The sequence below is a fragment of the Suillus subaureus genome (assembly GCF_016647635.1).
Source record: "Suillus subaureus strain MN1 chromosome Unknown BJ212scaffold_8, whole genome shotgun sequence".
Lineage (NCBI taxonomy): Eukaryota > Fungi > Basidiomycota > Agaricomycetes > Boletales > Suillaceae > Suillus > Suillus subaureus.
In genome coordinates, this window is record NW_024538564.1 from 577,261 (window position 1) to 604,599 (window position 27,339).

Genomic DNA, 27,339 nt, shown 5'->3' on the forward strand with positions numbered 1-27,339 from the left:
TGTTCCACCCTCCGTACCTTCAGATGTTCTGTCCTCCTAACCCTCAGATGTCCTATCCTCCTGTCCTTCAGACATCCTGTCCTTCTGTCCTCCGTCATCCTGCCCTCCTGCCCTCCTGTCCTCCTATCATTCCATCCTGTTTCCTGTAGAAGTATTACCTTGCAGTGGGAACTTTCCTGAGCACTTCCTGAAGTCCTCCCACACTCTCCACCAGAGTAGCCAGCCTCCGGAAGTCCTCTGGACTTCATCAGACCATCATTGGACCTCATATGAAATGAATGGCACATACTCAGGTAAGGGGCACAGCATATGAGCTGAGGCCAAGCCCCTCTGAGTCAGTCTCTCTCTCTTTTGAGCAACATGGTTCTTAACACCAAATCACACAAGTCATACATAAACTAATACACTCAAACCAAAGCGGCTTTATACCAAAATGCTCAATCTTTGACCCTATACATTTAGCACAGACAATGACAACATATGCAGATCTGATGGAAGAAGACGGTGCAATAATTGCGCTAGATCAGGAGAAAGCTTATGATAGAATCCAACATACATACCTGTTTGAAACTCTTGAAACCTTCAACCTTCCCAAAATGTTCATAGACACAATCAAAAGCCTTTACAAATCAGCTTACACTCATGTAGCAATTAATGGATTCCTAAGCTCACCATTTAAAGTCACAAGGGGAGTTCGCCAAGGCGACCTGCTATCATGTCTACTTTTTGATCTGGCAATTGAACCATTAGCCTGTAAACTACGTAACTCGATGAAAATAAAAGGTTACCTTATCCCAGGCATAATAGACAGTGTAAAGGTGAATATGTACACAGATAATACCACCATATATCTCTCAAAAGAAGATAAGTACACAGATCTAAAAGAAATCCTCAATGACTGGTGTACAGCATCAGGCACCAAATTTAACATGGAAAAGACAGAAATCCTACCCATAGGCACAAAGATGCACTGAGAACAAGTAGTCCTGCAGCAAAAACTGAATGCACTAAATGAACCATGGCCTGAATCAGTACATGTAGCAAAAGATGGAAACCCAATATGCACCTTAGGTGCCTGGATCAGCAATGAAGTTGAATGGGTGACCTCATGGGAACCAGACTAAAGCACAAGGTATGCCAAAGTCAATTGAAACAGCGATAATGAAGAAAATCCAAACCTTCATATGGGATAACAAAAGAATATCACCAATAAGTCTATCCCAACTAGAGTGTCCAATTGAAGAAGGAGGCCTAGGACTATTAAACATCAATATGAGAAACAAAGCAATAGAAATCACCTGGGCGAAAGCCTTCATGGATATGTCCCCAACCTGCCCAACATGGGCATTTGTTACAGACGCGATAATTAACACCCTGAAACCAAATGGGATCAGAAACCAGGAAGACATAAGCACCTTTCTCACCTCTTGGGACCCCCTGACACAAGGTAAATGAGCCAGTTGTCTACCACAACTAATAACAAACATGTTGAAATCAATACACAAACACAATGTAAGTTTTGCACCAATTAAACTATCTGAAAACCTCAAAAACCAAATGCCAGCCTGGCATCACCTTGGTGCACCTCCCAAAACATACCACAAAAGAAAAGATAACTGTTTAAGATATACCCACCATATAACATCAATAAAAGACCTAAGAGATGCAACAACTAGACTCACCAATCCTGATACCCATACAACCAAAGCATCATGCCCCTGTGATGCCTGCATCAAAAATCGCCTAGCAGGGTGTAAAAACCCAGACAAATGCACATGAGCTGCCAAAAAAATATTAGATAATCTAACTCCACTATTCAACCCAAATACATCCCCCAAGAAGGATGACCTAACTCTAATGCACCAGAGAACAGAAAAGAACAGGAGAATGAGATCACAACAGGATGGTGAAATCCTCTTCGATCCAACTGTCACAGCAAAAACCCATATATCTGAATGTTTCTGTATCTTTGTGAACACTGAATGCCTAGTACAAATACCTGCATACAGACTCCATGCTCCAGGAGCAGGCAGAGGCAAAGAAACTGAACCAATAACCATATATACCAATGGCTCTTGTAAAAATAACGGTAAATACAATGCCACCTGCAGTAGTGGGATATGGATTGGAGAAGACCATCCTATGAACAGAGCAATCAGAATACCCAGAGTAAAACAATCAAACCAGATTGGTGAACTAGCAGTGGTCCTAGTTGCCCTGCAATCTACAAACCCTCTAACCCCAGTAAAAATTGTAATGGACTCAAAATATGTAATAAAAGGTGTCACCACTCACCTAAAAGAATGGGAAGACACTGGATGGATTGGAGTCAACAACACCAACATGTTCAAGGCCATTGCATACCATCTATGCCGCCACCCCACCCCAACTACCTTCAAATGGGTAAAAGGACATCAGGGAAACATAGGAAATGAAAAGGCTGACCAGCTTGCACTCACCGGTACTCTATGTCAAGAACCTGACAAACTCGACACATATGTCCCCAGGAATTTCAACCTACAAGGAGCAAAACTATTGATGATAACACAAAAATTAGCATACAAAGTGATTGCAAACACAGCTAACCTAGAATATAAGAAAACAACCTTGAGCCTACTAGATCTCACTAGATATGCCATAGAGTCACTAACCTCCTCCCTCAAAACAGATGCCACGATCTGGAAAGGTTGCAGACATAAAGACATCACAAAGAAAATACAAATGTTCCTGTACAAAACATTAAACAACGCATACCACATCAGTGACTTCTGGTCCCAAATACCCACTTATGAACATAGAGCAATATGCCAAATGTGTCAAGGGGAGACAGACTCCATGGAACATATCCTTATAAACTGCAGAGACCCAGTGAGAAAAATGATATGGGACCTAGCCAAAAAGTTATGGCCAGATAGACACAGACCTTGGCCAACCCCACACATAGGCCTCATCCTAGGATGTGGTGTTATCACCCTCCCACAAAGACTGAATAACAATAATGCAAACAACAATAGAACTCCAACTGGAGCTTCACACCTCCTGAGAATATTAATCTCAGAATCAGCCCATCTCATACGGACAATGAGATGTGACAGAACGATAAACAGCACCACATACACAGAACTAACTGCTACAAACTGCTGGTATAACACAATAAACAAAAGACTGCACCTTGATAGAGCAATCGCAAATAAAGAAAAAAGAAACACAAAAACAGCAATGACTGTAAAAAACACATGGTCAAACATCATTGACAACAACACGCTTTACACCCAGGATGACTGGATGACTAACTTAGAGGTTTTAGTGGGTATCGGTCTACCTAGGCCCTCGCAGACCGTGGTAACCAGGTAGGAATAGAGTCCCACACTACTCCAACAAATCGGAGTGTGCATAAGTCGCATTTTCCCTCGGACGACACCTAGTATTAGAGGTCGCTATAAGCGTTTACGTAAGGGCTAGACAGTGTCAGTTGCTTCGTAATATTATCGCTTTTCCAAAAAAAAAAAAAAAAAAAAAAAAATATTCCCAGCTCCTGAACCAAGTCTCTCTGCACGAGATCGGATGGAAGATCGACAACCCAATGAAGTTCGTTTAGATCGCAAGGGAAAATCCTCCGTACCCGCTATCACAGTTGCTCGTCGTGGAGGGCACCGTGGATCCTTCAGAGGCTCTGATTCTAGTCGAGGTCGTGCGCCGTATCGCCCATTCAATCAAAGGAACTTTGTCCCCTACTCTACCACATCTCCTGCGTGGACACATTCGAACAAAATTTCCCCGGTCCCTTCACTGAATACACCGAGTAGTTCGTTTGTTAAACAAGAGCCTTTGGGCCATTTAGAACAATCGAACTTGCGCCCGCCGAAGCGAACGAAGTTTAATTCTCAGCATTTCCCCCCAGGGGGGTCTCAAGGCTCAGAGAGGCACTTCCAAAGGCGAAGATTTCCCCATACCAACTTTGCTTTACCTTCACAATGCCCGAAAGTCATCCCTGGCGATCACGAAGCACAGGCTGTTTTCTCCCCTTACAAAGAAATACATGACGATCGCTCTGTTCCCGGAAAGACGAGTGAAGGTGAATATCAAAATATCTTAAATGACAGTCATTAATACACGGGCTTTTGGTTTCTCTGTGTAACAGCTGTGCAACGCGATTTGCCTAGTGGTAAGGCGCATATTGTTCAAAATAAGTCCCAATATGATAAGAGTGCGAATAGCACTCAGAAGATTGTAATGGTGACTTAACTATACTCGACCATGATCAACTCCCTTACTGAATCGCAGAAAAAGGGCTGTGCTTCTGGATATGGCGAGGAGACCTCTAAAGTCAGTCCCATCGTGGGTGCAAGCAGCTCAACTCGAAGACTGCCACAGCTAGCGGAATCTTCTTTGCCCGAGTCATTGGAGGTGGTTCTAAGCTCCTACCCAACACACGCAGCAATACCTCGAATAAAGACCTCCGCTCTACCAGGCAAGCAGAGAGCCTTTCCATCTCGAGTTGTAGCTCCTCCAGAAGAGATCATTGACCTTACTGTTGATCTTCCGGACACACGCGTGATTATTCCTCCTCCCATACCGACGCGGTTCTTCCGCTCTGGAGTCCTAAAGATCAAGTCGGTGTCTTCTAAGGCACCCTCAGCAGTGGATGTTACTTCTGCTGCAGAACCGATTGTTTTACTCGATAGTGATTCCGATGACATTGTTCCACTAAGGGAACTTATCTGCAGAGATGGCGGTAGCATGGTTGCGAAGTCTCGAGAAGAACCGGTTCAAGCATCCTCCGAGACGCTAGTCAACGGTCCGAACGAGATTTCCTCCTCAGGTCCCGCTTTGATGCTCAGTCCTGGTCCTGGTCCTGCTCGTCTTCCTCTCAACACCCACGATAAGCCCCGCCGCGTGCTCAGCGCACACTGGAGTTCGTCTCTTATAACTGTATCTATGCGCGGCTTCGTTGAGAGCCTGGGTATGCCTAACCTGGTGTCCCAGCATAACCTGCGTAGGCCAACTGCCCCAACTCAAGAGTCCGTTGATGATGCGTGTATGCTTCACGCGGGTGATACGTCAGTCGTTGTCCTGGCTCATGCACGTGAAGAGAAACAAATTTCGTACTTGACATTTCAAACCACCAGGGTAAGTGTCCGCGGGTGTTCATCATCACCATTTAAATCTATTTAAATTCATAAGGGAACACATTTTCGCGTTGTCGATCGTCCTTGGAATAGAACCAAGAAGGGGGGGGCGAGTGTTGTGTCGACAATGATGCAACCACTTATGTTTGCCAGTGGAGGTCATGATCATGCTGTTCATATTTGGAATTTTTCTGCAGATTTTATGGGCGTCTCCTCGACACTTTTGGCAATCAAGCACACATCTATGATCCAGTCCCTTCTTCCCATTCGTGATACTAGTCACAAACTCATATCCGCTGGTGCGGATTGCAATGTCCATTTATGGGACCTATCTTCGGAACGTGTTGTACATACATTCAAGACATCCAATTCTCCGTATCACGCACATAAGACGGAATCACCTTTCTGCACCTTGCTTGAGGTGCACATGGCAATTCATCGTCCAATACGATTATATTTCTAACGTGACCACAGGTTGGCCATCGAGATCTGCAGTTCGAGCTCCGTGACCATCGTATGGTTCCAGAGCACCCGGCTGAACGCTTTGGCTTTTTCACGACTGAGTTGCATGGTCGTTTCATCAAAGGAGATACTTGGTCTCACTTTTTCACCTCGGGAAGCCGCAATGGTGGTGTGCGTCTCTGGGACTTGCGCAATGTTCGGGAACAACTTGCATCTGTATGTTGCTTTCACCTTATCGTACAGGTTTCGTTCATTCAACTTCAATTCACCGAAGGTCTCGTGTTTCAGCAATGACCAGGTGGTGCAGGTGTTGAAGACGGAGTCTGACCTGTTGGCCTTTTCAAAGCGCGGTGATGTGATGACATTGAATCACACATGAAATGGACACTCTAGTCATCGCAATTCCAGCGACGTGCATTATTTTATTATTTAGTTTTATCCCTTTAATTGTCGTCGTATACTATAGAGCACGGGTATTGGAACGATAGGCCTGTGGTACCGCGTGAACATGTCATTCACTTGCAACATCACAAATCCGTTGTTTTGTTCCGACGTACTCCGAACAATGTCAGATCGTTCCCAGCTACAGCGGGAAGTTGATGCAGCATATACCATACAAACGAGGGCCGCGACGAAGGTGCGAATGACAACAATTCCGCATGCTAGTCGTTGAATCACAAGCTGAAGCAAACATATTGAACAGGGAGCAGCCCGAGCAGGAGCTTTCGGTGTTGGGGTCGTCACGTTTGCCCATTATGCGTGGCCACTCTTCCGGTGCGAGTGACGACGGATGGCTACACAGTAACTTACACATCGTATGAAAGACGACAAACACTCCCATTCAAAGCATTCCTGGTGTCCGGATGTAAGTGTGCCAAGCATCATCGCTTCAGGCAGCTACTAGTGTACCACTGACTCTCCCTTGCAGTCACCATGGCTGGTCTGGTGATTGGGGCAGATAATGCCCTTTTAACTCACGAGGCAGAAAGGCGGCAGGCTGAGCATGCTATTCGTCGTGAAGCCAGGATGGACCTTGCTCGCCGAGGGCTCATCGGCACAGAAACTGAAATTGCCAAGTGGCGAGCAGAAAGGACTCGACAGATGGAAGAACAAGCAAACAACGGAAATCTTCGTGACAGCTCTCAGGCTAATTGAGAGTTCGAATGGGAATGATCATCAATACGAGATGTAGAGGAAGCGCGTTTGAAGGTACTACAACGGTTTACGACGCGTGACGGAGACTTTCCGGACTTGCTTGGAGTGGGATAACATTGAGTGTGATTCTGCTATCGAATACGAGGGTGGCTGGACTACATGCATTTGTGGGCGGCTCGATGGGCAAACTGAGAATTCGCGAAGGAAGGCGAACGAAAACAAAGGCATGAAGCCTGTAGGGATAGTGAAGATGTGAACCTGAAGCTGAGGTGACGATCTAAGGGTTCTGAAGTTTGGTATTAATTAGTGAGAGGACTGAAACAATTGACGTTGAGCAAGAATAATATATATATATATCCGATGAATATGCATGCAGCAGGGCGCAGAGGAATGAGGATCCCTATAAACCTCCTTTCATGATATCGCCAGACTTCGCGTCAAATATTGTTTTATAGATGAAGTCCAGATACAGCAGTTCTCTACAGGTATTGCGTACTAATAAGCGACAGTGCCGTGGATCAACCGTGGATGCCCAGAAAATGGAAGGATTTACAATCCAACCTATGTCTACATTGCTATTGCGATGGAGCGTTATTACTACGCATATTCGGCTTATTGCCAATCTCCCTGTGTAGACGTTGGTTGCCCATGACTTCCTTGCTGACCCCAATGAGAATGATCAATCATCTGTGGAGGCCGAGGAGGCGGGCCAGGGAAATAAGAATGATTGGTGGGTGGAGCATTTAGTGATGAAGGGGGAGGATGAAGCTGTCCGTGACGTGGCAGATCGGGTGGGGGCGGGGGCGGCTGAGGGAGGGGCTGATAAGCAGGCTGGACTGGATGATACCCCATGGGAGGCTGCGGGAGGCCGGGCCGTACTGGGGACACATTTGAGTGCGGCTGAGCTGGTGAAGTCGGAAAAGGAGCATGTGATGCTTGCGACTCCCCCTGAGGCGATGGATGCCCAGAATGGGGCTGCGCGGTGGAATGATACTGGGCTGGAAGGGGTGGGGGTGGTGGAATGTTTTGGTAGGTCGAACCATTTGGGAAATTAGAGGGCAGTGGGCTACGCGCATTCAGCGATTGAGGGAAGCTTGATGAAGGAGGTACAGCCACAGAAAGATGGCGAGTTCGTGGTGCGTTGTTAGCCATCTGAGGTTGAGGCAGTGGTCTCGAACCTCGTGATATCGGGATATGCTGGGAAGTAGATCCGTACTCGTGAGGTGGTGATGGCGATGTGGATGCATATGTGTGGTATGTCTGAGGTAATGGTATGAACTCTTGTTGGGATGGGAAGGCGACAGTTTGCCCATGGGGATCTGAATATTGGTATTGGTCATGAGTGTGTAGCTGCGGCGTGCTGAATGAATGTGAAATTCGTTGAGGTGCATTGAGGGGAGGTACCGGTGTGACAGCAGGTGCTGGGAGAGGGGGGAGGGAAGGATGGCCAATCTGATGAGGTGGCGAGTAGTTGGAGGGAGCTGGAGGGTAAGATGGAGGGATCGGTAATGGAGGTCTTTCCGGCGCTGAGAAACCGGATGGCTCTGATGAGTACGATGTCATCGTTCCAAAAGAAGACGGGGCTGGTGATGGTATCGGCATGAATCCTGAAGAAGAAGCTGGCAAGCTAAAGCGCGGTCCAGCGTGTCCTTGTCGAGACAGGGGCGGGGGAGGATGGTTGACAGTCGAACCGCTTTCATAAGGAGGGTAGTATGGAACAGGACCTGAAGGTATCCTGGATGGTGAGGCAGAGGCCGCTCTCCCTCCATCGTGTGAGATCGTCAATGTTCCGTTATCAAGTGTATGCTGATCATACGAGTGTGGATGCGAGGGCAATGAATTAAAGCCCGCCGATGTTGAGGGACGTATCGTTTGTGTGGGCTAAGTCACCGGTCATGACGAGACCCACACCACAGAGAAGGGAAACGCACCGGAAAGCTCTCCCGTCTTCTGGGATCCATGACACCTAACTCTCCAAAATCGTTGGCAAGTTGATCGGCAGGTGATGGAGATAGGCGGTTCCTTTGCTCATATGCGGGTGCATAGAGCTCTGCTCTCGAGTGTGATGAACGAATAGTAGACGGCAGATGGCTATCAAGAGTGTTGCTAGAGACAGAAAGTCGGGAAGGAGTCGAATGTGCGCTGGACCCGTTCAAAGAAGAGGTACTGCCATTGGCTGGCACGAAATTTCCCGGACCGCCGTAATTGCTATTACCAGTAGCTGGTTTCGGCGCAATTCTTTTGACTGGAGGAGGTTCCTGCATACAACCCCATAAGATGATCGAGACGAGCAGGCCAGGAAATTGACAACATACATTTGACCAGAAAGTCAGCTCAATGTACACCTCTCCCGCATATTTGTCCTTGTACATGAGTGTGAACCACTCTGGCAAAAGACTCAATAAATCAGATTGAAGACGAGTGCAGATCCCAGCTCACCATCCGTTTCTCCCTTGGTGAGAACCTCTGTCAGATCAACCACCGTCTCTCCGATCAAGTCTGGTTCCCGGGGATCATCTGCATAGCACTGAAGCCTCATCGAATTCCCGCCCTTTATCTTCTTTGGTCGACCCTTCTTCGGCGGAGGGGGCGGCGGCGTGTCCGTCGATTGTGAATTCATTGCCAGCTCATCGTCAGTCGCCTCGTATACAGTAAAGCGGAATTCTTCGTCCCATTCCGGATGTTGACCGCCCCGTTTGATCGCCTTTGTACGACGTTTCTCTTCATTCAAGAATGCGCAGCAGTATGGTGCTTGCTTTCCTATATGCCTCTTATTGGGCAGATTTTTCTGCTCGCCATGTCAGAGAGATATATAAAGGCTGATAGAAAGTTGAACCCGATGCGCACCGCTTTCAAGACGACAACAATTAGTGTTCCGATCTCGCGCGAAGCTAACGACATATAATCAATATGAAGGAGAGAGGAGGGAAATGATAAAGGTTGAGGGAAGAATGAGTCGTAGAAATTTCTACCAGTTGAACATGAAGCGTTCCAGTTGATCGCAGTACTGATTCAAGAATATGTAATAGTGGCAGCCGTGGCTGAGCATCACATTTAGCGCCAATACCATCTTCAGGTTAGCTCACTTTGCCGCAGCACAATGCGTGAGTTCGTTGCCTCTGGGACAGCTAGCTGGTGCTAGTGGACAGTATTGCATCATAGTAGACAAGCTTAACAATATCTAGGTGGCTTGACACGATACAGTACTTATCACTGTCCAGGTGTGTACGGCTCATTATCCGTAAAGATCAGGTGGGGCTTTCTCTGCGCGAGGTCCAGAAGCATCTCAGAAAAATAACTATTAGCCCACGCGAACCAAGGGCGAGTATAGTCTGGTACGTTGTAGATGTCGATCGACTCGTGTATCAAACCCAGGCCGCCAGTGTTCTATATGCGTAGTCAGCATGGGAGAATCAATACCTTCCAAAACCTACATTAACAATAGTGTACAACGAGGTCAAGATTTCCTCATCATCATTGGTTCCAAAGATGTTGGTGACCTGAGACATAGGCCTATATAGAAACGATCAGACCACTAAATCTCAAGCCCCAATCTGCCAATCATTACCAAGGGTTCCAGACATCTATGTGAGGTCCGCTGCCTTATGTCAGAAATAGACATTTATTCTCCCTTGACTACACTCACCCAATGCCACTGAAACTTCTTCCTTTGGCATAGTAAGGGTTTCCACGGGACATGAGCATCTTCTTGGTCTTCACGTAATCAGGGTGATTCATGTCGAGGAAACCCAGGTAGGGAAGCGACAAGAGAGACTATTCAAGGTTATAATTTGCTTCAAGATGATGGCATTTGACACCCACCGGAACGTTTGCATCGTCCATCACATAGCGCGAACCCAATCCTAGCAGGGTCCTTCATAAGTGATGCAAAGACAGCTGTCGAAGACATACCATTAGTCTCGTATGCAAAGATGCCATCAACAACCTGCGATAAACGAATCAACGGAATGCAGACTTCTGCCACGCTCAACGTACTGTGTGTTCCCAGACAGCTTGTTCTATCGTTTTGCTCCAGCGCTTTGCCTGAGTGCTAACATTAGGGGCCACACCAGCGTGGTCCAAAATGGTAGCCAGATTGGTTAGCTGAACGCTCAGCATGGCATTGGCTGGCGTAAGGAAAGCTGAAAGCGAGGAATATGATCAGAGGAACCAGGTCGCCTCCACAGAAGCTCACCAAATGTGCTCAAGTCATCGGAGGGTCTGTGGTGTGTTCCGACCATACCCGTATATCCTTTAGGTTCACCATTTCCGCCATTGTTTACTGCACCAGCAAGGGAGCCTGCAAGACCTGTCCAGTTGTAGTAAGATATGAAGTTCCAATCAGCGTCAAAGGAAGCTTGAGACTGCTCATTAATGACACGGAAGACCTGGTCAATTGCGGCGAGCCCTGCACTAAGAATGAAACCCCAGTACAACAAGACTGAATAAAAGACAAACATTCTGCATTCATCATGGATGCATCCTTTGTTGCTTCATAGTAAGAGGAGGAAAGCTTGATGAAGCCACACAGCGAGTCAATTTCATACTGGAGATACCGTACAGGTCAGTACTCAAAAGACGATGATTGTTAAGACGCAAACCTTGCACTCAAACACTGTTTGGTTATCCACAGGGCTGTGCAAAGAGCATCACAGGACGCGAACCACCAAGATGAACGAAAAACTGACGGATTAACGAGGACGCCAAGAGCCCAATCATTGACGGAGGGTCTCAGACCACTTTCAGGGGGAGGTTGGAAGGCACCACAATAAGGATACTGTGAAACATAGCGGGCTTCGTTATTAATCACAGCCTTAACCAGGTTGGCGAGGTCGGCGTCAACAGAGAGAAGGGTGTGGTAATGAGCAAACTGGAAGAAGAAACCACTGAACACATTGTAATTGCAAATTTTGGAGAGCGAGTTACCTGATTGCCAGTATCCCGTAACCACTGTGCACTTCAAGCAGGAATGAAACTCAATATGAAATATGGAATCCAAGAAACGGAGAAACGGACGTGATATCCTGGACGCAACCATCAATATGTTATTCATATCGGGGGAAAGGAACTCACCCCAGTAATGATAAATGCCAAGTTCTCCCTCTTCGGCAGTTAGAACGCGTAGAAAACAGGCATCTTCACTCATACCTCATTGTAGTATTTCACAGTAGTATCTGCTAGAGTTTCACGAGTGTCCATTGTTGTAGCAACTAGGGTACGTACCGAGGGTATTTGGGAAGGTGTTCTCAAAGAGACGTGCGACGTCAGGGTCTTTCAGACGTGATTTCATGTCCAAAATAACTTTCTGCGGATAGCTGCCCAGTTACACGTTGTCCTATCAACATAAAACGCGTCATACCTCCACTGAAGTGCTGTTGAAAGTCCTGCATGCAGGGTCGGGCCGCATGTAAGGCAATCCAAGAGGACCAGAGGAGGGATTCCCTTGAGGGCTCTGCGCTAATGAGCAGGAAATCTAGTCCCGGCCATCTTGGAGTCATTTACCTGTGCGTAGGTAGTGTAGTCTGGACAGTCCGCCTGGGCAGTAGCAGCTACTAGGGCAATACCAGCGACTCCTAGTCCTAACTTCATTTTGGTTGCGCCCCACAGATAACCAAGGCCGTAGGGAAGCGTTCGAGACCCGAAATCCCAGCAGTCGTTAAGACCATTTATGAAGCTGCCGAACAGCATAATCTGATTAAGGCCACGCGCTTGAAGAAGTGACAGCGTGCACCATGCGAACTTGCGAAGCGCGACAGCTGATCCGGGTTCGCGCACATGACCATCTGAACTAGCTATACCACGGTCAACAGGGATGTCCCGTGCAGTGGAAAATTCGGAAGTATCTTATAAGACTGCATGGTTGCTTCTGTCGGGCAACAAGCAAATGTGTGACAATAAATTTAATGTACAAGATGTGACAGAAGAGTGAGATGCAGAACTATGCAAATGAGTGTGATATGCATGCCAATGATCAGGATAACATCAAGGAGAGTGGTAACTGCAGTGTATAACATGAACGAAGAACATACAAAAAGTAGCAAGAAGGAAAGCTGCTGTGACACCCGATTGTATCTGACCCTGGCCGTTGTCAGTGATCAAGAGTGAAATCGATATCACATCCCACGTATTCTAATGGTAGAGAGAAACATTCAGTTGGGAGTCCGCCAACATACACTCATGCACATGCCTTAGGTTTCCGCTAGGGAAAGCGTGCGAATCGCCGTGAATCCTGTAGCCCGACCAAGGGTAGCAGGGACATCACCAACAGATTCGGAGGATTCATCAACCACCGTCTCCTTGGTCGAGTCGTATTCGTCGCCTGTGGCAGGCGTCTCAGGTGAGGATACGTCAACTTGATCTGGTCCGTCCGAAGAACTCTTTTCTTCCAGTGAGGTTTCCAAGCCACCGATAACTTCTTCTTCATCCACGCTCAGAGGTCCACCAGTTTTGGCACTATTGGTTGTCCACAAGCTCTTGCTGCCCATGCTTATGGGGCCGCCTGTCCCAAGAATCCTAGCACTCCATCCACTAACCTCGCTCTCCCAACTTCCTCTCCGTGAGCTCCGTGGGCGAAGAGCACGCACGCTGGCATCTACGTCGCGTTCTACATCAGCATCTTGGCGATCATCATCTCCAAGCACAAATTGGCTCATGACATCGCCTTCTGCATCCGCGGTAAAGCTGCCCTCTAAATGAGAAATTGAGTCTCCACCTCCGATCAGTCCCGACCGTGCAGCTGAACCCGTAAATCCCATTGTTGAACGTTGACCGGGAATGGCATAAGCTGAGGAAGCTAGGGTTAAAACAGAAGCATTATCCATGGGTGGAGAAGAAGGACGAGGATTGTTTCTTGGATGATACGCGGTATACAGAGGGGCCTGTAGTCCGTGCATGTGAGATGACGGGCTTAGTGATACAGGCGTGGATGAGCTGAAATTCAGGGAGGAAGGCGGGCGAGATGATGATTGAAGAGAGGGCGGGAGAGCAGAGAAGGTAACGGATGTACCACTGCCTATCAACCCACTGTTTGTTCCGGTGGAGGATGTCCGTCCATGGGGAGGAAGACGGGGATTAGTTTGGGATACCGGTGTGATAGGAACTTGTGCTATGTGTCCTACTCCAGCAGGACCAAGGTCGATGCTTAGTACTGTTGTTGGTTTTGTACTTGCGGCGATACTTCTGAAGGTGCGAGGATTGGATAGATACGAAGAAGAGGAGTGGGATAGTGAAGGAGATGGAGGTGAGCTGGGGGGAAGAGGTCGAAGAGAGGCATCTTCATCTGCTTCGAGAGCGCTTGCAGGAGACCAAAAGGAATCACGAGCTAGTGACGAGCGATAAGTTGACGCGTCAAGATCTTCATCATCTGAATGTATGAAACCGGTGTCCAAATCACCCTCTCCATTTAGAGAAATAGTCTTCCGTTGAGATGCGGTATAACCATTTCGACTGCCATTCCCAATTACTCCCTGTCTTTGCGATGAACTTGGCGTGAGCTGTGGCAACGGAGAAGAAACTGAACGACTATTCGACCTCGAATGAGACGTGTTTGTGCCATTCTTGCTGTTTGGGGCCTTCTGTGAGTTGCTCGGTACAAACGCGTTATCCGCAGTCCTGCTTGGCTTCACAGTAGCAGATAACTTGCGCTGAAACCAGTTGATGATAGGTTTGCTAGAGCGATGTGGTGCCTTCTTGGTGTAAACCTGCTGAGGCTTTGTCGCAGGCCACTTAGATTCAGTGGCATTGGGTGGTTTGGGCTCAGCTTTAGGCTGGGCTCCCAACTGAATCGGATCACGGTGAGCGGGCTTGGAAGTTGTCGGTTTGGACTGTGACTTTGACGGGCTGAGGTTCTCGAAACTTGGTAGGGGCCATTCTCGTCGTCCGTAGCCACAATCAATATTTAAGAAGCGAGAATGCAGCGCTTAGTACTTATGTAAAAGAAGCACCGACCGTATCCGAGTCGGGGTGTTACTATTAGGCGGAAAACATGTGGACACCGATAAGAGGCCAACATCCTTTGTTTCGCGTGCGGAACGAAATTCATACAAGTACACAATCGTAATAGGACATGTTTCTCGCCAAATTTCAGGTTTACCATTCCATCTTCTTGCCTGGTTTTATACCTGCAACAGGGATCTTCTGACCCTGGTATCCGAATCCATCTAACCACGACCAGAGAGCACTGCGTTTCTCCTCAAATGAAGCAATGGCCTCCCCCCTCTGCAGAGTCAGGCCGATATCGTCCAACCCGTTGACAAGGCAGTGTCGCCTAAATGGATCGATGCTGAACGTGATAGCCGGCTTTCCACTACGTCTAACTTCCTGCTTCTCGAGATCCACCTCAATCTCTATGCCTGCCTCAGCATCCGTAGCGAGGTCCTTGCAGTCTTCCTCAGACAAGGGTAAGGGCAGCATGCCATTTTGCATCGTGTTGTTACGGAAGATATCTGCAAAACTTGGCGCGATTACGCAGCGGATTCCGAAGTCATTCCTGATAAGGGGCTTTGTGAGAAAGTCACAACATGCAAAAATGCAAGGATGCTCACAGAGCCCAAGCTGCGTGCTCCCGGGAGCTACCACAACCAAAATTCTTGCCAGTGCAGATGAGAATCTTGGCTTGGTCGTAAGGAGACTTGTTAAGAATGAAGTCCGTCTTTTCCCCGGTTTTCGGGTCGAAGCGCTGAGCGAAGAACAAAGCGTTGGCAAGACCGGTCCGCTTCAAAGTTTTCAAAAACTGTTTCGGGATGATCATGTCGGTGTCAACATTGTCGTTATGCAAAGATGCAGCAATGCCTTTCACAATAACGAACTTCAGGACTCCGGAGCCAGAAGAAGCAGGCGGCAAAGAGGTAGGAATTGCGGTCTGAGTGTGCGATGGGCGCTCTGACTCGGTCGCAGGTCCGGTAAACTCAGTCAAGAAGTCGAGGGCACTCGCGAGAGTCAACTTAGGACCAGCAGCAACCTTTTCCTCTGCATCTGCGCCGAAAAACTTGCGAACGTCTGTCAGCTTGCCCGTCATAGCTGCTGCCGCAGCCATAGCAGGGCTGACGAGGTGTGTGCGACCACCGGCACCCTGACGGCCTTCGAAGTTGCGATTGCTAGTACTAGCGCAGCGCTCACCAGGGGCCAACTGATCTGGATTCATGCCCAGGCACATTGAGCAACCGGCCTCACGCCAGTCAAACCCTGCACGCTTGAAAATGGCGTCTAACCCTTCCGCCTCAGCGTGTTGTTTGATCAGACCAGATCCGGGAACAACCATGGCCTGTACATTTGAGGCGACCTTAGCATCGGGACCGGCGGCAAGGACGATCCGGGCGGCGGATCGAAGATCTTCTATGCGGCTGTTTGTGCAGGACCCGATGAACACTTTCTGAAGAGAAATGTCCTCCATGGGCGTGTTTGCCTGCAGGCCCATATAAGCTAAGGCCCGCTCGGCCGATGCACGTTTCGAAGGGTCAGATATGGTGGACGGATTGGGGACTTTGCCAGTAATCGCGACAACATCCTGGGGGGAGGTACCCCAGGTGACGGTAGGAGGGATATCTGCGGCGTTAATATTGACCTCAATGTCAAACTTAGCGCCCTCGTCACTCCTGAGAGTCTTCCAGTATGCCTCTGCACGGTCCCATTCCTCGCCCTTGGGAGCGAGGGGACGGTTCCGCAAATATGCAAAAGTGACATCGTCGGGTGCAATCATGCCTGCACGAGCACCGGCCTCGATGCTCATATTGCAAACACTCATGCGAGCCTCCATGCTCATGTTGCGGAATACCGAACCAGCGTACTCGATAACACTTCCGGTACCACCAGCAGTTCCGATGACACCGATGATGTGTAAAATGACATCTTTTGAGCCAACACCTTCGACAAGCTCACCATCGACAGTGATGCGCATATTTTTGCCTTTCCTCTGCAAAAGAGTTTGGGTAGCGAGGACATGTTCTACCTCGGAGGTTCCAATACCGAACGCCAGGGAACCAAAGGCACCATGTGCTATTACAAGAGATCAACGTCAACTCGTATCAGCGGCAGTATATTAAACATACTTGAAGTGTGTGAGTCACCGCACACGCAAGTGATGCCAGGCAACTAACAAGATTCAATCAACTCCATGCTGTCAGCATCTGATAGATATGAAGACTTACCGTGAAGCCTTGTTCGGGTCCAATGATATGCACTATGCCTGGAAAGTACCGATGTCATTTAGCGTTCGTGCACACTAAACTGCATTAATTCGAACCTTGGCGCTTGTCAGATAGCCCAAAATAGGACAACCCAAAGTCTTTGACGTTCTCTTCCAGTTGCATGACCTGCGCACGCGAATCGGGTTCGGCGACAAAGGTATTCACAGACTTGTAGCTTTTCCGGGAAATGGTGCTGTCGCAATGTTAGCCAATGCAAAGCAAAGATGTATCATTCAACATACGGGATGTTATGATCTACAGTGGCAAGAGTACAGTCTGGGCGACGAACGGGCCTCCCAGCATTCTTCCTAAGTTCCTGTCAGCCTATGGTAACGAAGGTCAGATTGACAATTATGCTCACAGGCCTTCAAACGCTTGAGGGCTCGTGACCTCATGGACAAGATGACTGCAACACAGTGAGTCCACATCAACGAGGCAGAAAGCCCATTTTCCTACCGGTCGATGTAAATGAGGGCAAGGTCGTCTTCGTTCACATCCCTACCTGACAATCAGTATATGTCCGATACACGGACAGGGGGAGCCTCACACAACATGATCGTCCCAGATTTTATCATAAAGAGTTCGAGGGCCAGTGATTGTACCAGGCATGATGTTGAGATAAATGGTGGTGGGGGAATAAATGATACAATAGATGACTGTCACCGTCTAGCCTTTAAAGCAGGCTTGTTAAAACAAAGTTGCTCGGCCGATCAAATTGGATTCGGCCGGTGCCTGATTTAGGATTGAACTGTAACTGCACACGGCAAACAAATCTAAGCTGAGCAAGTCACTTATGGAACCTAAGCCGAAGACAACAGATATCAGTGAACACCATACGTGTGCCTCCTGTCCGCAGCGCTTGCGATGCTTTATCGCCATTTGGATTATAAATGAAATCTTCAACTCCACTTTTCGATTACGATGGAGCTGTATGGCATGTGGGGCCTATGCGGGCCCACACAGTTTACCGAATACCTCCAGATGATCTCCTCACGCTCTCACGGGTTGCCCCATATCATCCAAATCAGACCCGACTAGTGCGTCTACGAAACAGGGGTATCAAGTTGCACAGATTAACTGAATTTCGTGAAGGAAAGAAAGAATCCGACACGCTTCATGTTCCATCAATCGCCTGGCGCCTTGTCTACAGGCCATGTCAACCATTTGTGAGTATAACAATGCATCATCCACGATTACTGTATATGGCTTTTGTTATCGAAATACCACACCACACGCATCACATTATCGTGAATTGTCCGGGGTCTGCGAACTTCGACCGCTATACATTTCCCGTCGATTCGCTAAGAGAGTTTTGGCATTCCGATCAAGAGTTGCTTGCAGTCTCGCAGCCTGAGAGAGAGGAAGAGATAAGGGAGTGTCATGAGATAAGACCCGCAAATACGCACCGCAGCATCTTCTGGTCGCAAAGCCCCTTTCGCCATGTTATGTTTTCCAAATTTAAGGCGCTTAATACGAGTGGTTTGTGACTTGCCGACGGCATCCTGTTCCAGGAGGGCTTCACATTCCTCCTCTGTTGCCACATACCCTTGAAGTAGTGAGAAAAACTTGTGTCGGAGGACGGTCTTAATTCTCTCCAGTGCCTGTGCGCTATACCACCCATCTCGTTCCTACCAATGCATATGATCAGCGAAAGCCCATTTTCACATCATCAGCTACTCACGTCACAGACTTCCCGAAGGTTTTCATCGTCTTCAATCATCTCCTTCAACATAGGGTCGTGAATATCACATAATTGGAACGCGGCTGTCTCTTTAGTGAGAGTCTTCCCGTCAAATATGTGTGATTTACTAGTGATCGTTTACATTGAGCTAGATACAGTGACAATTAGGAAAGCTTACCGTCGATCGGCCTCGAATGACTCTTCTTGCTCGATGGACCTGTTGATGTATGTGGCAGCCGACCTGCCCTCTTGCCGACGCGCAACTACGGAAGGCCGTGCCACGGGGTGGTTGGCATTCCGAAAATATATCCGTTGATATCTTTAGGCCTTGACAGTGAGTGTCCGCCAATAGCAATACGTACAAAGCTCACATTCGAGCATCCAATTCTTTCCGAGGGTCGTATTTAAATCGAATCATTGCATCTCGCCATGGTCCATCTGAGAACATATATCCGGTTAAAGGCATGATAACTTTCGAGCTGTAGTCGCTGGTTAGACTTCTGTGATCGTATGATGTAGCACATACTTGTGTATTTCTCTCAATTCTGCAGGCGAAAACTGGTTGTAGAGAGCAGCACGAGTCCACACAGGACGTTCATTCATGAACTGCTCAGATGAGCAACTAATCAAACAAGAAGGATGAAGAGCAGCTCACTTCTAGTACTCGATCCAAAAGTTCACTGTTAGCTTGAGTGCGTACATTTTCGACTGTTGGAGGAGGACCCTCAGGAACCTATTGCAGAGAATCAGAAATGCTGCAGGAGTACGAGAGGGTAAGTCGGACATTGGGATCGCTGAAAGCGATCGTCACTGGCCCGTGACCTTTCCATCGGCCCTTATTGATAAGCCTCTTGCGCTCCTCACCAGTTTCTTCATTGACGAGGGTCGTTACAATCGAGGCAGGGTTCGCCTTGAAGCTACAGGCTGGTCAGCAATTTAGAGGAGAACGAGAAGAAATACGCGCTTGTAGTTTTGCGGTACGTTTTGACGGCTGAACAGCGGAGGGGGAAACAACCGCAAGTTACTGCGAGATCCAGAAGTTGGCTCGCTTTGCTCTGCCAGTGCTGGGTCTAGCTCGGGTGGGTGGGTGGACGCTAGGACTACATAGTCCTCTTTTTCGTCCGAAATTGAGTATTGTCGGATTGCATCAACTTCGGCATGTGAGGTCTGCGGATCAACCGATTGAAACGCTGTGCTTACCATCCATCCGATCCATTGCAAGGCGCAGCTGGGCCAAAGGATCGTTCATGTTAGGCTGAAACTGATAATCCGCCATACCTTATAATTGCAGGCACGTCAGTGACATACTTAAAAACGTGGGTTGGACTCACTGCGAAACCGTGCGGTCTTCGGGATGATACCCACTGCTTCCGCAGTGAACTCCCCAACACATTCTCCGTCCGGATGCTTTCGTTTCCGTCTCACGACTTTCAACAGAATATTGTTGGTGCTGACTATATCGCCCGGTATTGGGTGTGCAAATGGATTCCCTGGTCGTAGATTGAGCTCAAGAAGCGCCTCATTCTTGGCCGCGGTGCGTTTGAACGCAGTTTCAAGGCGTGAAGGCCCTCCGAGATTACTCACCGCCAACGGGACAGATTCAGGTTTGACATAACCCGGATATTCGATAGAATAGAATGGTGTTGATGGCAAGGGTTTTTCTGGTGCTTCGGAACGTATCGTGGAAGGTCCTGCCTCATCTGACATGACCGTAACGGTAAAGGATTGACAGGAGTTCACAATTGCAACAAGACAACTGTATCAGAGACTAGGAGGCACTATTAGGTACCTATTTTACGCTATAGCCTATTTCAATTCCCTCCAACCTTCTTGGACAGGCCCATAAGCTCCTGTATGGTATCCTGGCAAAAGGAAATCGGCGAGAGCGTAAACCTCTAAGAAAATTTCCTCACCTGTGAAGTGAGATCCACACCCGCCTTTTGCAACTCAGAGACAACTTTCTGCGCTGCTTCCCTAAACTCCGAGTTCGCAGCCAACTTCATCATCTGGAACGCCGAAGGTGGGGTGTTTGCGTCAATCCCTGGAAGCAAAATGTGTGAACATGTGTGAATGGCCAAATAATTCGCAGCTGACCTTGAGCCTTCATGAGTTCCGCAAAATCTCGGAGCGCCATCAAAGCCTCTGGTTTATCTGCAAGTTTCCCGAATATTGAAGTGTTCTTGAATTGCGAAAGGAAGGCATCTTCATTCTCTGAGGCTTGTAGTCGCGGTGTGTAGGAGAATGTTCGTCGACAGCGGGGGAGTGCTAGTGAAGTTGGACGAACCGGTCGTCTTGCTGAAAGTAATGCTCGACGTGTGTAGTTCATGATAGAGGGGTTAGAGATTGAAACAACCAGTACCGTGCGCGTGAGTGTTCCGCTTCGAAGTAAATAACTTTCAGCCACAAACGCGTTTTGACGAACGCGGCCATCATGGATAACGACTACTTTTCCATTGATGCCATCCTAGCTGAAAATCAGGTTTGTGTGATGTACTTGATATTCTAATACTCAATGTCTGGCCTAGAAAATACAATGTACCTTCAAAGTCGATATCCCTGACATGGGTCACCTCGCAGGTGGATCTGACCGTGATGTGCGCGTCTCAATTACCCTTTCCACGCGAATCATCATTGTTCAAGCCACCTTAGATCAAATCATTGACGAAGGCTCCAATACCGATATGGCTGGCTTATATCATATTGTTCTCGTGCGTCTAAGTCATATCCAGTAGGCACAAGAACAAACGAATCTTCAGTGATTGGGCTGACTTCACTATCCCTTCACCCTTTGGAACGCGGGTAAGAAACGCGCTCAAGGCTGAGCCTCGGAGCGTAAAGCTATCCAACTTGGTTGGTGCAGGTGGACTATGGTACGGTTTTGGAAAGATGGTCATGGATATGTGAGTCTCGCCGTTGGTTTCAGGGAGTATGCTTGACTGGCTACAAGTTTGAGTGAAGAGCAGGCGAATGGTATATCAGAAGTGTTAACAAAGGTATATTGCCTGCATACGTTGTGTGATATTGTCAATAGCCGTTTTGTTCAGGCCTTCAAAGGACGGTTGCTGGAGGTGATTGATCAAGCACAACATTTCGCGGCGCTTGGGCCTGCAGGAGGAGGTGGACCTTCTACCGATACCGCACAGTCATTCAGAGAAGGGCTTGATGGTACAGAAAGGGAATGTCAGTACTACTGAAAACTATGGCTTGGATGCTTACTCACCAGTCTGTACTTTAGTGTTTGCGCTGGCTCAAGAAAGCGCAAAACGAATGAAACGATGGCATGAAGGAAATGACAAGGCACGTCGGTGAAGAGTTCTAAAATTTGCTCTGCGTTATGTATACCATAAATCATTGTTCTTTTTTGTCTGTATTCGTCTCCATATTGGTCGTCTCATTCGCAGGAGGAATTTTCTTAAGCTCTTGCACAAACCTATGCATTGACCTCAGTTTACTGTTCAACATTTGTATGCCCAACACAACGTACCACTTTACGCTCGCCCACAGAGCGAGTTGGATACCCATCAAAACGAAGAAGTGTGGATTGCCTTTCGTTAGGTACGCTGACCAAAGGAAGACGAAGAACAGTAGTGCAAAGGCAGCATCGACAGCGAAAAGAAATGTCGGGTGGAGAGATGAACCTGGCTTCAGAATGAAAGAAACGAACGAGGGCTCTTCTGAGTTTGATGTCATATTCTTCGAGTAGCAGAAGATGCAGTCAGTCCAAAATCTGTTTGGAAGTCGGGAGCAAAGATTTACAGCCGTTTGCATATGTAATGGTACTGGCGCCTCGATGTAAAACAAAAGATAACATAGACCGAAAAAGGACTTAGCGATATTTTGACGAATTGTAGTACTGTGATATCTTAGCTTCCGAGTCTACTGTGGCAACATGGGTCGTAACCCGAAGACATTCAAAAGCGCAGAGTTCATCGATGACTCTGATAGCTCGGATGATGATGGCAGTGTCCTTGACATCTCATCGACATCTTCCGATTCCGATAGCTCAGGGTCATCGACAGCATTTGTATCTGACGCAAGCATTTTCAATTTCGATACTCGAGACAGTATAGATCGTGAACTAGATGCAATGGCTGCTCCGCCTCCAGCTGTAGAGCCTATTCCAGTTGCAGAGCCTCTTCAAGCACCTAAAGTCAAGTCAAAAAAGAAAAAATGTTGCACATATATTCTGTTTGTGGCTGAATGACTGATGTGATCACACAGCTAAGCAACCTCAACCTGTGACTCCCCCTCCCAATGAGCCAGAGGTTATACCTGCTCAAGTGGCTCCACTGCGTATCAAGGCAACATACAGCATCACAATTCTGCCGCACAGTGAGCTCAAGAAAGGTGACATCAAGAAACGTGTTGGCACAGCAACCATTCTCAGCCTTTATCTTGATGAGCCTTTTGACACATTCAAGGCACAAGTTCTTCGAAAGATCGAAAAAGAGACTGATCCAACCATCTTGTCCTTTGAAAACTACAAGACTTTCTTTACCATTGTTCGCATCACTCCGCAGCCAACCTCACTTGCAGATGAAGATGATTATCAAGAACTCATCAAACATCTGCAGCAAATGAGCACACCTGCTGCCACTATTTATATCCAAGAGCTTTTGGCCATGAAAAAGGTGCTAACTGTGTGTGATTTCTTTATGAGCTAATTTGAGTCTGATAGTGCAAGGACCGGCCATCAGACAAGGAGAACAATAGAGAAACAAATGAGGATAACAATCATAGCAGCTTAGAATTGAGTGACGATGGTAAGAAAAGGAGCAAGAAGAAGAAGAAAACAAAGGTAACACATCATTCTATATCTCAATGTTGGTTGACGAAAAGTTTAGGCACCAAAGGCTGCTGACATAGATGAAGAGATGAAACCAATCAACAAGAACATCAAGGTATTATCGGATCAGTGGGTTTGCCACAAAAAGCCAGGCTGCTTGAGTGACTACTGCTACCCAAACCCTGGTGACAATGGATCTCATGTCTGTCTGACATTTCCCCTTCTCGAATGCTGGGCAGCTGCAATGGTTGGTATTAGTTTTTTGAATGTTTTATTGACCATTTCACTTTGAACACTGCACAGGAAAAAGGGCTGGAGTATGCCACTCTTGAGATGCCTCCTAACCATTCTTCCTTCAGCATGATTTCTTCCGACTCTCTTGGGCAGCCCTCACTTCTTTCTGTCTGCTGCCAACAGCTCAATGAACAATCCAAGAAAGCCACTCAGGCTGAGGCTGTACCTGTCGCACCCACACCAGCACAAGCTATGCCCGTTATCAATGTCAATTTTCCTCCTGAAATGTTCCAAGCTATACATGCAGCATCTGACTCACAACCTGTCCATCATGCACCAGTCCCTGCCTTGCTTCCACCTGCTGTATTACCACCTGCTGTTCCAGCCTCTCTCGGCTCTTTGCTCTCATCAATGCAGCTTGCTTCCCTTGGACCAAGAATGAACCTAACGGACTTTTGCTCTGCTTATGAACTTTCACAAATTCTTCAGTCAAAACTTTCTGATCATGGTTTCACGTCATCACATGCCCTTCGTTATGTCACCATCGATGATTTGCAAAAGGTAGGCTTGCTTTGTGGAGAGCTTGCTGAGCTCAAGGATGCAGTTGCCCGTTGGTGTGGTGAATAGTTGTTACATGTTACATTTTTTACTGTTACTTTTGCTCTGCATGTTCTGTTGTCTCTCGCTACTCTCACTCTGCATGTTCTGTTGTTTCTTGCTACTGTTACTTCATACACTGCTCTCGATTATTGATCATGTTTGTATTCTAGAAGTACCCTGAATGACGAATGTATTCCTGTGCATCCTCCGCTGTAATGATCTCCAGGGCCTCTCGTAGGTTGTACATAATCCCATCATTGTTTGCTGCTGCAGAAAACAGGTCATAATTACGACAAATCCATGCCTTGAACTTTGAAAAGGCTTCCTTGATTGGGTTGAGGTCAGGGGAGTAGGGAGGTAAAAATGTGATTCATACACCTGTTCTGAGTCAGCATCACTGAGTACATAGATACCATGTAACATAGGCCTACCAAATCTATCTGTGAGCTCACGAATTTCTTTGCCATGGTGGATCCAAGCATTATCCATGATCCACACACTGTTCTTGCCAGGATAAGCCTCACAGTTGGGCAGCTATCAATGAACATGAATTGACGAAAAAGTCAAGTGTGATGAGTCCCAACTCACAACAGAATGTTCAAGGAAGTGAAGGTACCCATTGTGACACAAAGATCCTTCAAGAACATGTCCTGCAATGATTCCATCTATAGTCAAAGCAGCAACAACTGTGAAGCATTGTCTGCGAACAAATGCACCCTTCATGCTTGCATATTGGCTCCTCTTTGCTCATCCATACCTCCAAATTTGTGTGCATTCATCTTTTGATGTCTCATCAATGAACAACAGTTGATCTGGTGTATACTGCACCACCCGTTGCTTGAAGTCTGCACGAACATCTTCATTGAGCTCCTTAGCGATCTTATGGAGTTTTTTGAGTGAGATGCCAGCCTGTGCGAGCTCTCGGTGAATTGTGGAATAATGGACGGTGATGTAGCAATTGTGTCGCATAAGTGTTGTCAGCTCATCAAGAAACCAATCAGGACAGTGATGGATAAGTTCTAGAAGGTAATGGAGGTCTTCGAGATTGAAAATGCGTGGACGACCAGTGTATTGGCTCCTTGGCTTGACAATGTTACCAGTGTCGTTGTAGAGCTTCCTGATTCTATAGAATGTCATGCGGGAGAAGCCAACACAGTCGAGGATCTCGCTGAGTCTAAGAATCCCTTGTTCATGCAGGTGAATAGCTGCAAACTTCAAATCAGCTGAAATCTTTCTGTTGCCCATGATATTGATGATTGTGGTATGCAGGTCTTGTAAAATTTACGCTAAGTCCTTTTTCAGTCCATGTTATCATTTGTTTTACATCGAGGTACCATTACATATGCAAACGGCTGTAAAGTTGTACGCCCACCATTTCGTGACAGCACTCGATTTTGTACCAATTACTTAGCTACTTCATATGTAGGCACATTCTACATATTCTACTATCATATTCCAAGTGAAACAAAACAAATCCGTTCAGAAAATCCGCCACACCCTATTATTGTACAATTATTGGCATTTATCGTTATATCATACTCTTACATACTGTAACTTGCGACTGTCCTATATACATTTCACGAATTTAACGTCTGCCGAGCGGACGGTAGATTCGGCCAGTGTGACTGTCCGTGGCTATCTGCTGTAGTTCACGAATTGGTGGGCAATCACGGATAGACCATAGGACCGTAGGGAATAGTACTCTTTTGAGTCCTAGTGACAGGCACTGCAGCCTTCTGGGTTGAATTTCCAGCTCTACGGAACATTCCATACGAGTGTCAAAAAGTATGTATTAACGTTACCAATTATAAAGACTGTTTAAAAATTCTGACCAGGAGACTATTACAAGAGACTACAAGGTACTACTCAGGGAAGGACAACAACTTGTTCCACATAGCAATGATCAAGGGAGATGGGCCGGACTCGACTCTGAATCGAACCCTCAGTACTCAATGATCGAGGGCCAGGATCATCCTGTGTTCAGAAATCTCGTGCAAAGCCAGCTGCAGATTGGACCCACGCGTCGTCACCAGGCAAATGTGATTGCAAGTCTCTCACAACGGCTATGCGTCTGTTCTGGAACTTCTGACCACCGCCACACGATATCCGATTTGATGTCACTGCCTTGCTTGTGCAGCGTGAGAGCACAGCGGCGTATTCCGCTTCCATCAGATAGAAAATCAGTTTCTGGGTCGGCTGATAGAATAGATCAGCAAGGCGAACCAAAAGAAAATAAATGAGTAATACACCGGTCAAACGTGCCCACCCATTCAAAATACCTGTGCGCCACAAAAGCGACAGATTCGGGTCTAAGTGTTTCATCGTCATTCTCTTCTCCGCCGAACACGGGGACAGTTGGGGTTCGTAGGACGGGAAGCTTCAGTTTGTCAAGTTGTGAATCAAATAGAACGAAGCGCATAGGAGTTCTAAATGATATTAAATGCTCCATTTATCGATGGAATACTGCACTGCCATCTAACGCACTGTGATTCTGAGGAGAGGAAACTTGCCAAAGCCAACGCGTGGCTAACAAGCTGGAGATACGATGCGATAGTGTGACTTGGCAACGACCAAATTTCCTAAAAACATGATGCACACAGCAAGAGTGAATGATACATACGGTTTGTTTTCATTTATGGGTAAAAAGTACGCAGATAGTTCGTGCAAAACAAGCAACGACGGAACGGAACCTAGAGTTGCTTTGGCATCGAGGGGTACAGGATCGGAGGCCTTGTATGTTCTAAACGCGGATAATAACACGACCAGGTGATTTGGGGTTGGTGGGTAGCTGAGGATTGGGCAAATTGATCACATTACCCCACACCCATACACAAAAATGGGGACCAACAAGATGTCAACTTCGGAACTACTTTGACAAGTGTTCCCTATTCCAGAATTGGTAAGAAGCCATTCGTCGCTGTACCCCCGAAGGCTACGTATGAGAGCCTGTCGAGCAGAAGAAAGAAGTAAAGCCTTGGCACCCGTTGGAACCGACAGACACATATGAATTGGAGCTGAAGGGTGATAATTTCCTTGTACTATGAGAGACCTATAGGGTGGCAGGGACGGATCAGACGTGGGGAACATTCGAGCCATGGTGATGACAGT

General features: G+C 47.3%; 13 protein-coding genes across 13 annotated transcripts; 5 read left to right on the plus strand and 8 right to left on the minus strand.

Annotated features, from left to right (window-relative positions):
* Positions 1 to 1,887: 1,887 nt before the first annotated feature.
* On the plus strand, positions 1,888 to 3,410 carry BJ212DRAFT_1552801 (ribonuclease H-like protein; the record flags this gene model as incomplete). Its single annotated transcript, XM_041341924.1, has 1 exon — positions 1,888 to 3,410. One exon carries the CDS (start codon positions 1,888 to 1,890, stop codon positions 3,352 to 3,354), a length of 1,467 nt encoding a protein of 488 aa, XP_041195646.1. The 3' UTR covers positions 3,355 to 3,410.
* A 92-nt stretch (positions 3,411 to 3,502) lies between these two features.
* Positions 3,503 to 6,104, plus strand: BJ212DRAFT_1339716 (uncharacterized protein). Its single transcript, XM_041335071.1, has 6 exons — positions 3,503 to 4,075; positions 4,142 to 4,236; positions 4,291 to 5,130; positions 5,185 to 5,550; positions 5,604 to 5,807; positions 5,866 to 6,104. Exons 1-6 carry the CDS (start codon positions 3,565 to 3,567, stop codon positions 5,968 to 5,970), a joined length of 2,121 nt encoding a protein of 706 aa, XP_041195647.1. The 5' UTR covers positions 3,503 to 3,564; the 3' UTR covers positions 5,971 to 6,104.
* Positions 6,105 to 7,148, plus strand: BJ212DRAFT_1339720 (uncharacterized protein). The gene is made up of 4 exons (XM_041335072.1): positions 6,105 to 6,228; positions 6,295 to 6,365; positions 6,416 to 6,456; positions 6,520 to 7,148. The coding sequence occupies exons 1-4, from the start codon at positions 6,157 to 6,159 to the stop codon at positions 6,744 to 6,746; spliced, it is 411 nt and encodes a 136-aa protein (XP_041195648.1). The 5' UTR covers positions 6,105 to 6,156; the 3' UTR covers positions 6,747 to 7,148.
* Positions 7,149 to 7,358: 210 nt separating this feature from the next.
* On the minus strand, positions 7,359 to 9,647 carry BJ212DRAFT_1266467 (uncharacterized protein; the record flags this gene model as incomplete). Its single annotated transcript, XM_041330571.1, has 5 exons — positions 7,359 to 8,627; positions 8,678 to 9,004; positions 9,062 to 9,132; positions 9,186 to 9,534; positions 9,594 to 9,647. The coding sequence occupies 5 exons, from the start codon at positions 9,645 to 9,647 to the stop codon at positions 7,359 to 7,361; spliced, it is 2,070 nt and encodes a 689-aa protein (XP_041195649.1).
* A 309-nt stretch (positions 9,648 to 9,956) lies between these two features.
* On the minus strand, positions 9,957 to 12,335 carry BJ212DRAFT_1266888 (Six-hairpin glycosidase-like protein; the record flags this gene model as incomplete). Its single annotated transcript, XM_041330616.1, has 18 exons — positions 9,957 to 10,133; positions 10,181 to 10,259; positions 10,315 to 10,344; positions 10,393 to 10,520; positions 10,569 to 10,609; positions 10,659 to 10,692; positions 10,743 to 10,888; positions 10,942 to 11,154; positions 11,205 to 11,292; positions 11,348 to 11,381; positions 11,435 to 11,616; positions 11,673 to 11,703; positions 11,763 to 11,770; positions 11,820 to 11,849; positions 11,895 to 11,920; positions 11,970 to 12,051; positions 12,106 to 12,198; positions 12,249 to 12,335. The coding sequence occupies 18 exons, from the start codon at positions 12,333 to 12,335 to the stop codon at positions 9,957 to 9,959; spliced, it is 1,509 nt and encodes a 502-aa protein (XP_041195650.1).
* A 599-nt stretch (positions 12,336 to 12,934) lies between these two features.
* Positions 12,935 to 14,615, minus strand: BJ212DRAFT_1478497 (uncharacterized protein; the record flags this gene model as incomplete). The annotated part of the gene is made up of 2 exons (XM_041339718.1): positions 12,935 to 14,524; positions 14,577 to 14,615. The coding sequence occupies 2 exons, from the start codon at positions 14,613 to 14,615 to the stop codon at positions 12,935 to 12,937; spliced, it is 1,629 nt and encodes a 542-aa protein (XP_041195651.1).
* Positions 14,616 to 14,834: 219 nt separating this feature from the next.
* Positions 14,835 to 17,539, minus strand: BJ212DRAFT_1267074 (aconitase family-domain-containing protein; the record flags this gene model as incomplete). The annotated part of the gene is made up of 9 exons (XM_041330629.1): positions 14,835 to 15,234; positions 15,290 to 16,739; positions 16,793 to 16,835; positions 16,892 to 16,929; positions 16,987 to 17,123; positions 17,173 to 17,238; positions 17,292 to 17,336; positions 17,387 to 17,428; positions 17,478 to 17,539. The coding sequence occupies 9 exons, from the start codon at positions 17,537 to 17,539 to the stop codon at positions 14,835 to 14,837; spliced, it is 2,283 nt and encodes a 760-aa protein (XP_041195652.1).
* A 196-nt stretch (positions 17,540 to 17,735) lies between these two features.
* On the minus strand, positions 17,736 to 20,329 carry BJ212DRAFT_1339766 (RNA polymerase III transcription factor IIIC subunit-domain-containing protein). The gene is made up of 11 exons (XM_041335073.1): positions 19,943 to 20,329; positions 19,812 to 19,889; positions 19,576 to 19,762; positions 19,396 to 19,528; positions 19,267 to 19,344; positions 19,138 to 19,217; positions 18,983 to 19,090; positions 18,790 to 18,930; positions 18,612 to 18,738; positions 18,337 to 18,558; positions 17,736 to 18,280 (listed from the first exon to the last, which is right to left on the minus strand). Exons 1-11 carry the CDS (start codon positions 20,316 to 20,318, stop codon positions 18,173 to 18,175), a joined length of 1,638 nt encoding a protein of 545 aa, XP_041195653.1. The 5' UTR covers positions 20,319 to 20,329; the 3' UTR covers positions 17,736 to 18,172.
* Positions 20,330 to 21,013, minus strand: BJ212DRAFT_1339769 (uncharacterized protein). The gene is made up of 3 exons (XM_041335074.1): positions 20,706 to 21,013; positions 20,525 to 20,652; positions 20,330 to 20,473 (listed from the first exon to the last, which is right to left on the minus strand). The coding sequence occupies exons 1-3, from the start codon at positions 20,935 to 20,937 to the stop codon at positions 20,423 to 20,425; spliced, it is 411 nt and encodes a 136-aa protein (XP_041195654.1). The 5' UTR covers positions 20,938 to 21,013; the 3' UTR covers positions 20,330 to 20,422.
* BJ212DRAFT_1458486 (uncharacterized protein) lies at positions 21,014 to 22,366 on the plus strand. Its single transcript, XM_041338889.1, has 7 exons — positions 21,014 to 21,090; positions 21,137 to 21,205; positions 21,261 to 21,319; positions 21,368 to 21,511; positions 21,559 to 21,604; positions 21,656 to 21,791; positions 21,847 to 22,366. Exons 1-7 carry the CDS (start codon positions 21,043 to 21,045, stop codon positions 21,918 to 21,920), a joined length of 576 nt encoding a protein of 191 aa, XP_041195655.1. The 5' UTR covers positions 21,014 to 21,042; the 3' UTR covers positions 21,921 to 22,366.
* On the minus strand, positions 21,737 to 22,664 carry BJ212DRAFT_1024885 (uncharacterized protein). The gene is made up of 2 exons (XM_041328868.1): positions 21,832 to 22,664; positions 21,737 to 21,769 (listed from the first exon to the last, which is right to left on the minus strand). The coding sequence occupies exon 1, from the start codon at positions 22,377 to 22,379 to the stop codon at positions 21,960 to 21,962; it is 420 nt and encodes a 139-aa protein (XP_041195656.1). The 5' UTR covers positions 22,380 to 22,664; the 3' UTR covers positions 21,737 to 21,769; positions 21,832 to 21,959.
* On the plus strand, positions 22,349 to 24,258 carry BJ212DRAFT_1575618 (uncharacterized protein; the record flags this gene model as incomplete). The annotated part of the gene is made up of 5 exons (XM_041342140.1): positions 22,349 to 22,783; positions 22,833 to 23,242; positions 23,290 to 23,409; positions 23,456 to 23,644; positions 23,701 to 24,258. The coding sequence occupies exons 1-5, from the start codon at positions 22,501 to 22,503 to the stop codon at positions 24,256 to 24,258; spliced, it is 1,560 nt and encodes a 519-aa protein (XP_041195657.1). The 5' UTR covers positions 22,349 to 22,500.
* A 1,999-nt stretch (positions 24,259 to 26,257) lies between these two features.
* BJ212DRAFT_1445791 (uncharacterized protein) lies at positions 26,258 to 27,327 on the minus strand (the record flags this gene model as incomplete). Its single annotated transcript, XM_041338155.1, has 4 exons — positions 26,258 to 26,393; positions 26,481 to 26,657; positions 26,852 to 27,019; positions 27,080 to 27,327. The coding sequence occupies 4 exons, from the start codon at positions 27,325 to 27,327 to the stop codon at positions 26,258 to 26,260; spliced, it is 729 nt and encodes a 242-aa protein (XP_041195658.1).
* Positions 27,328 to 27,339: the final 12 nt, after the last annotated feature.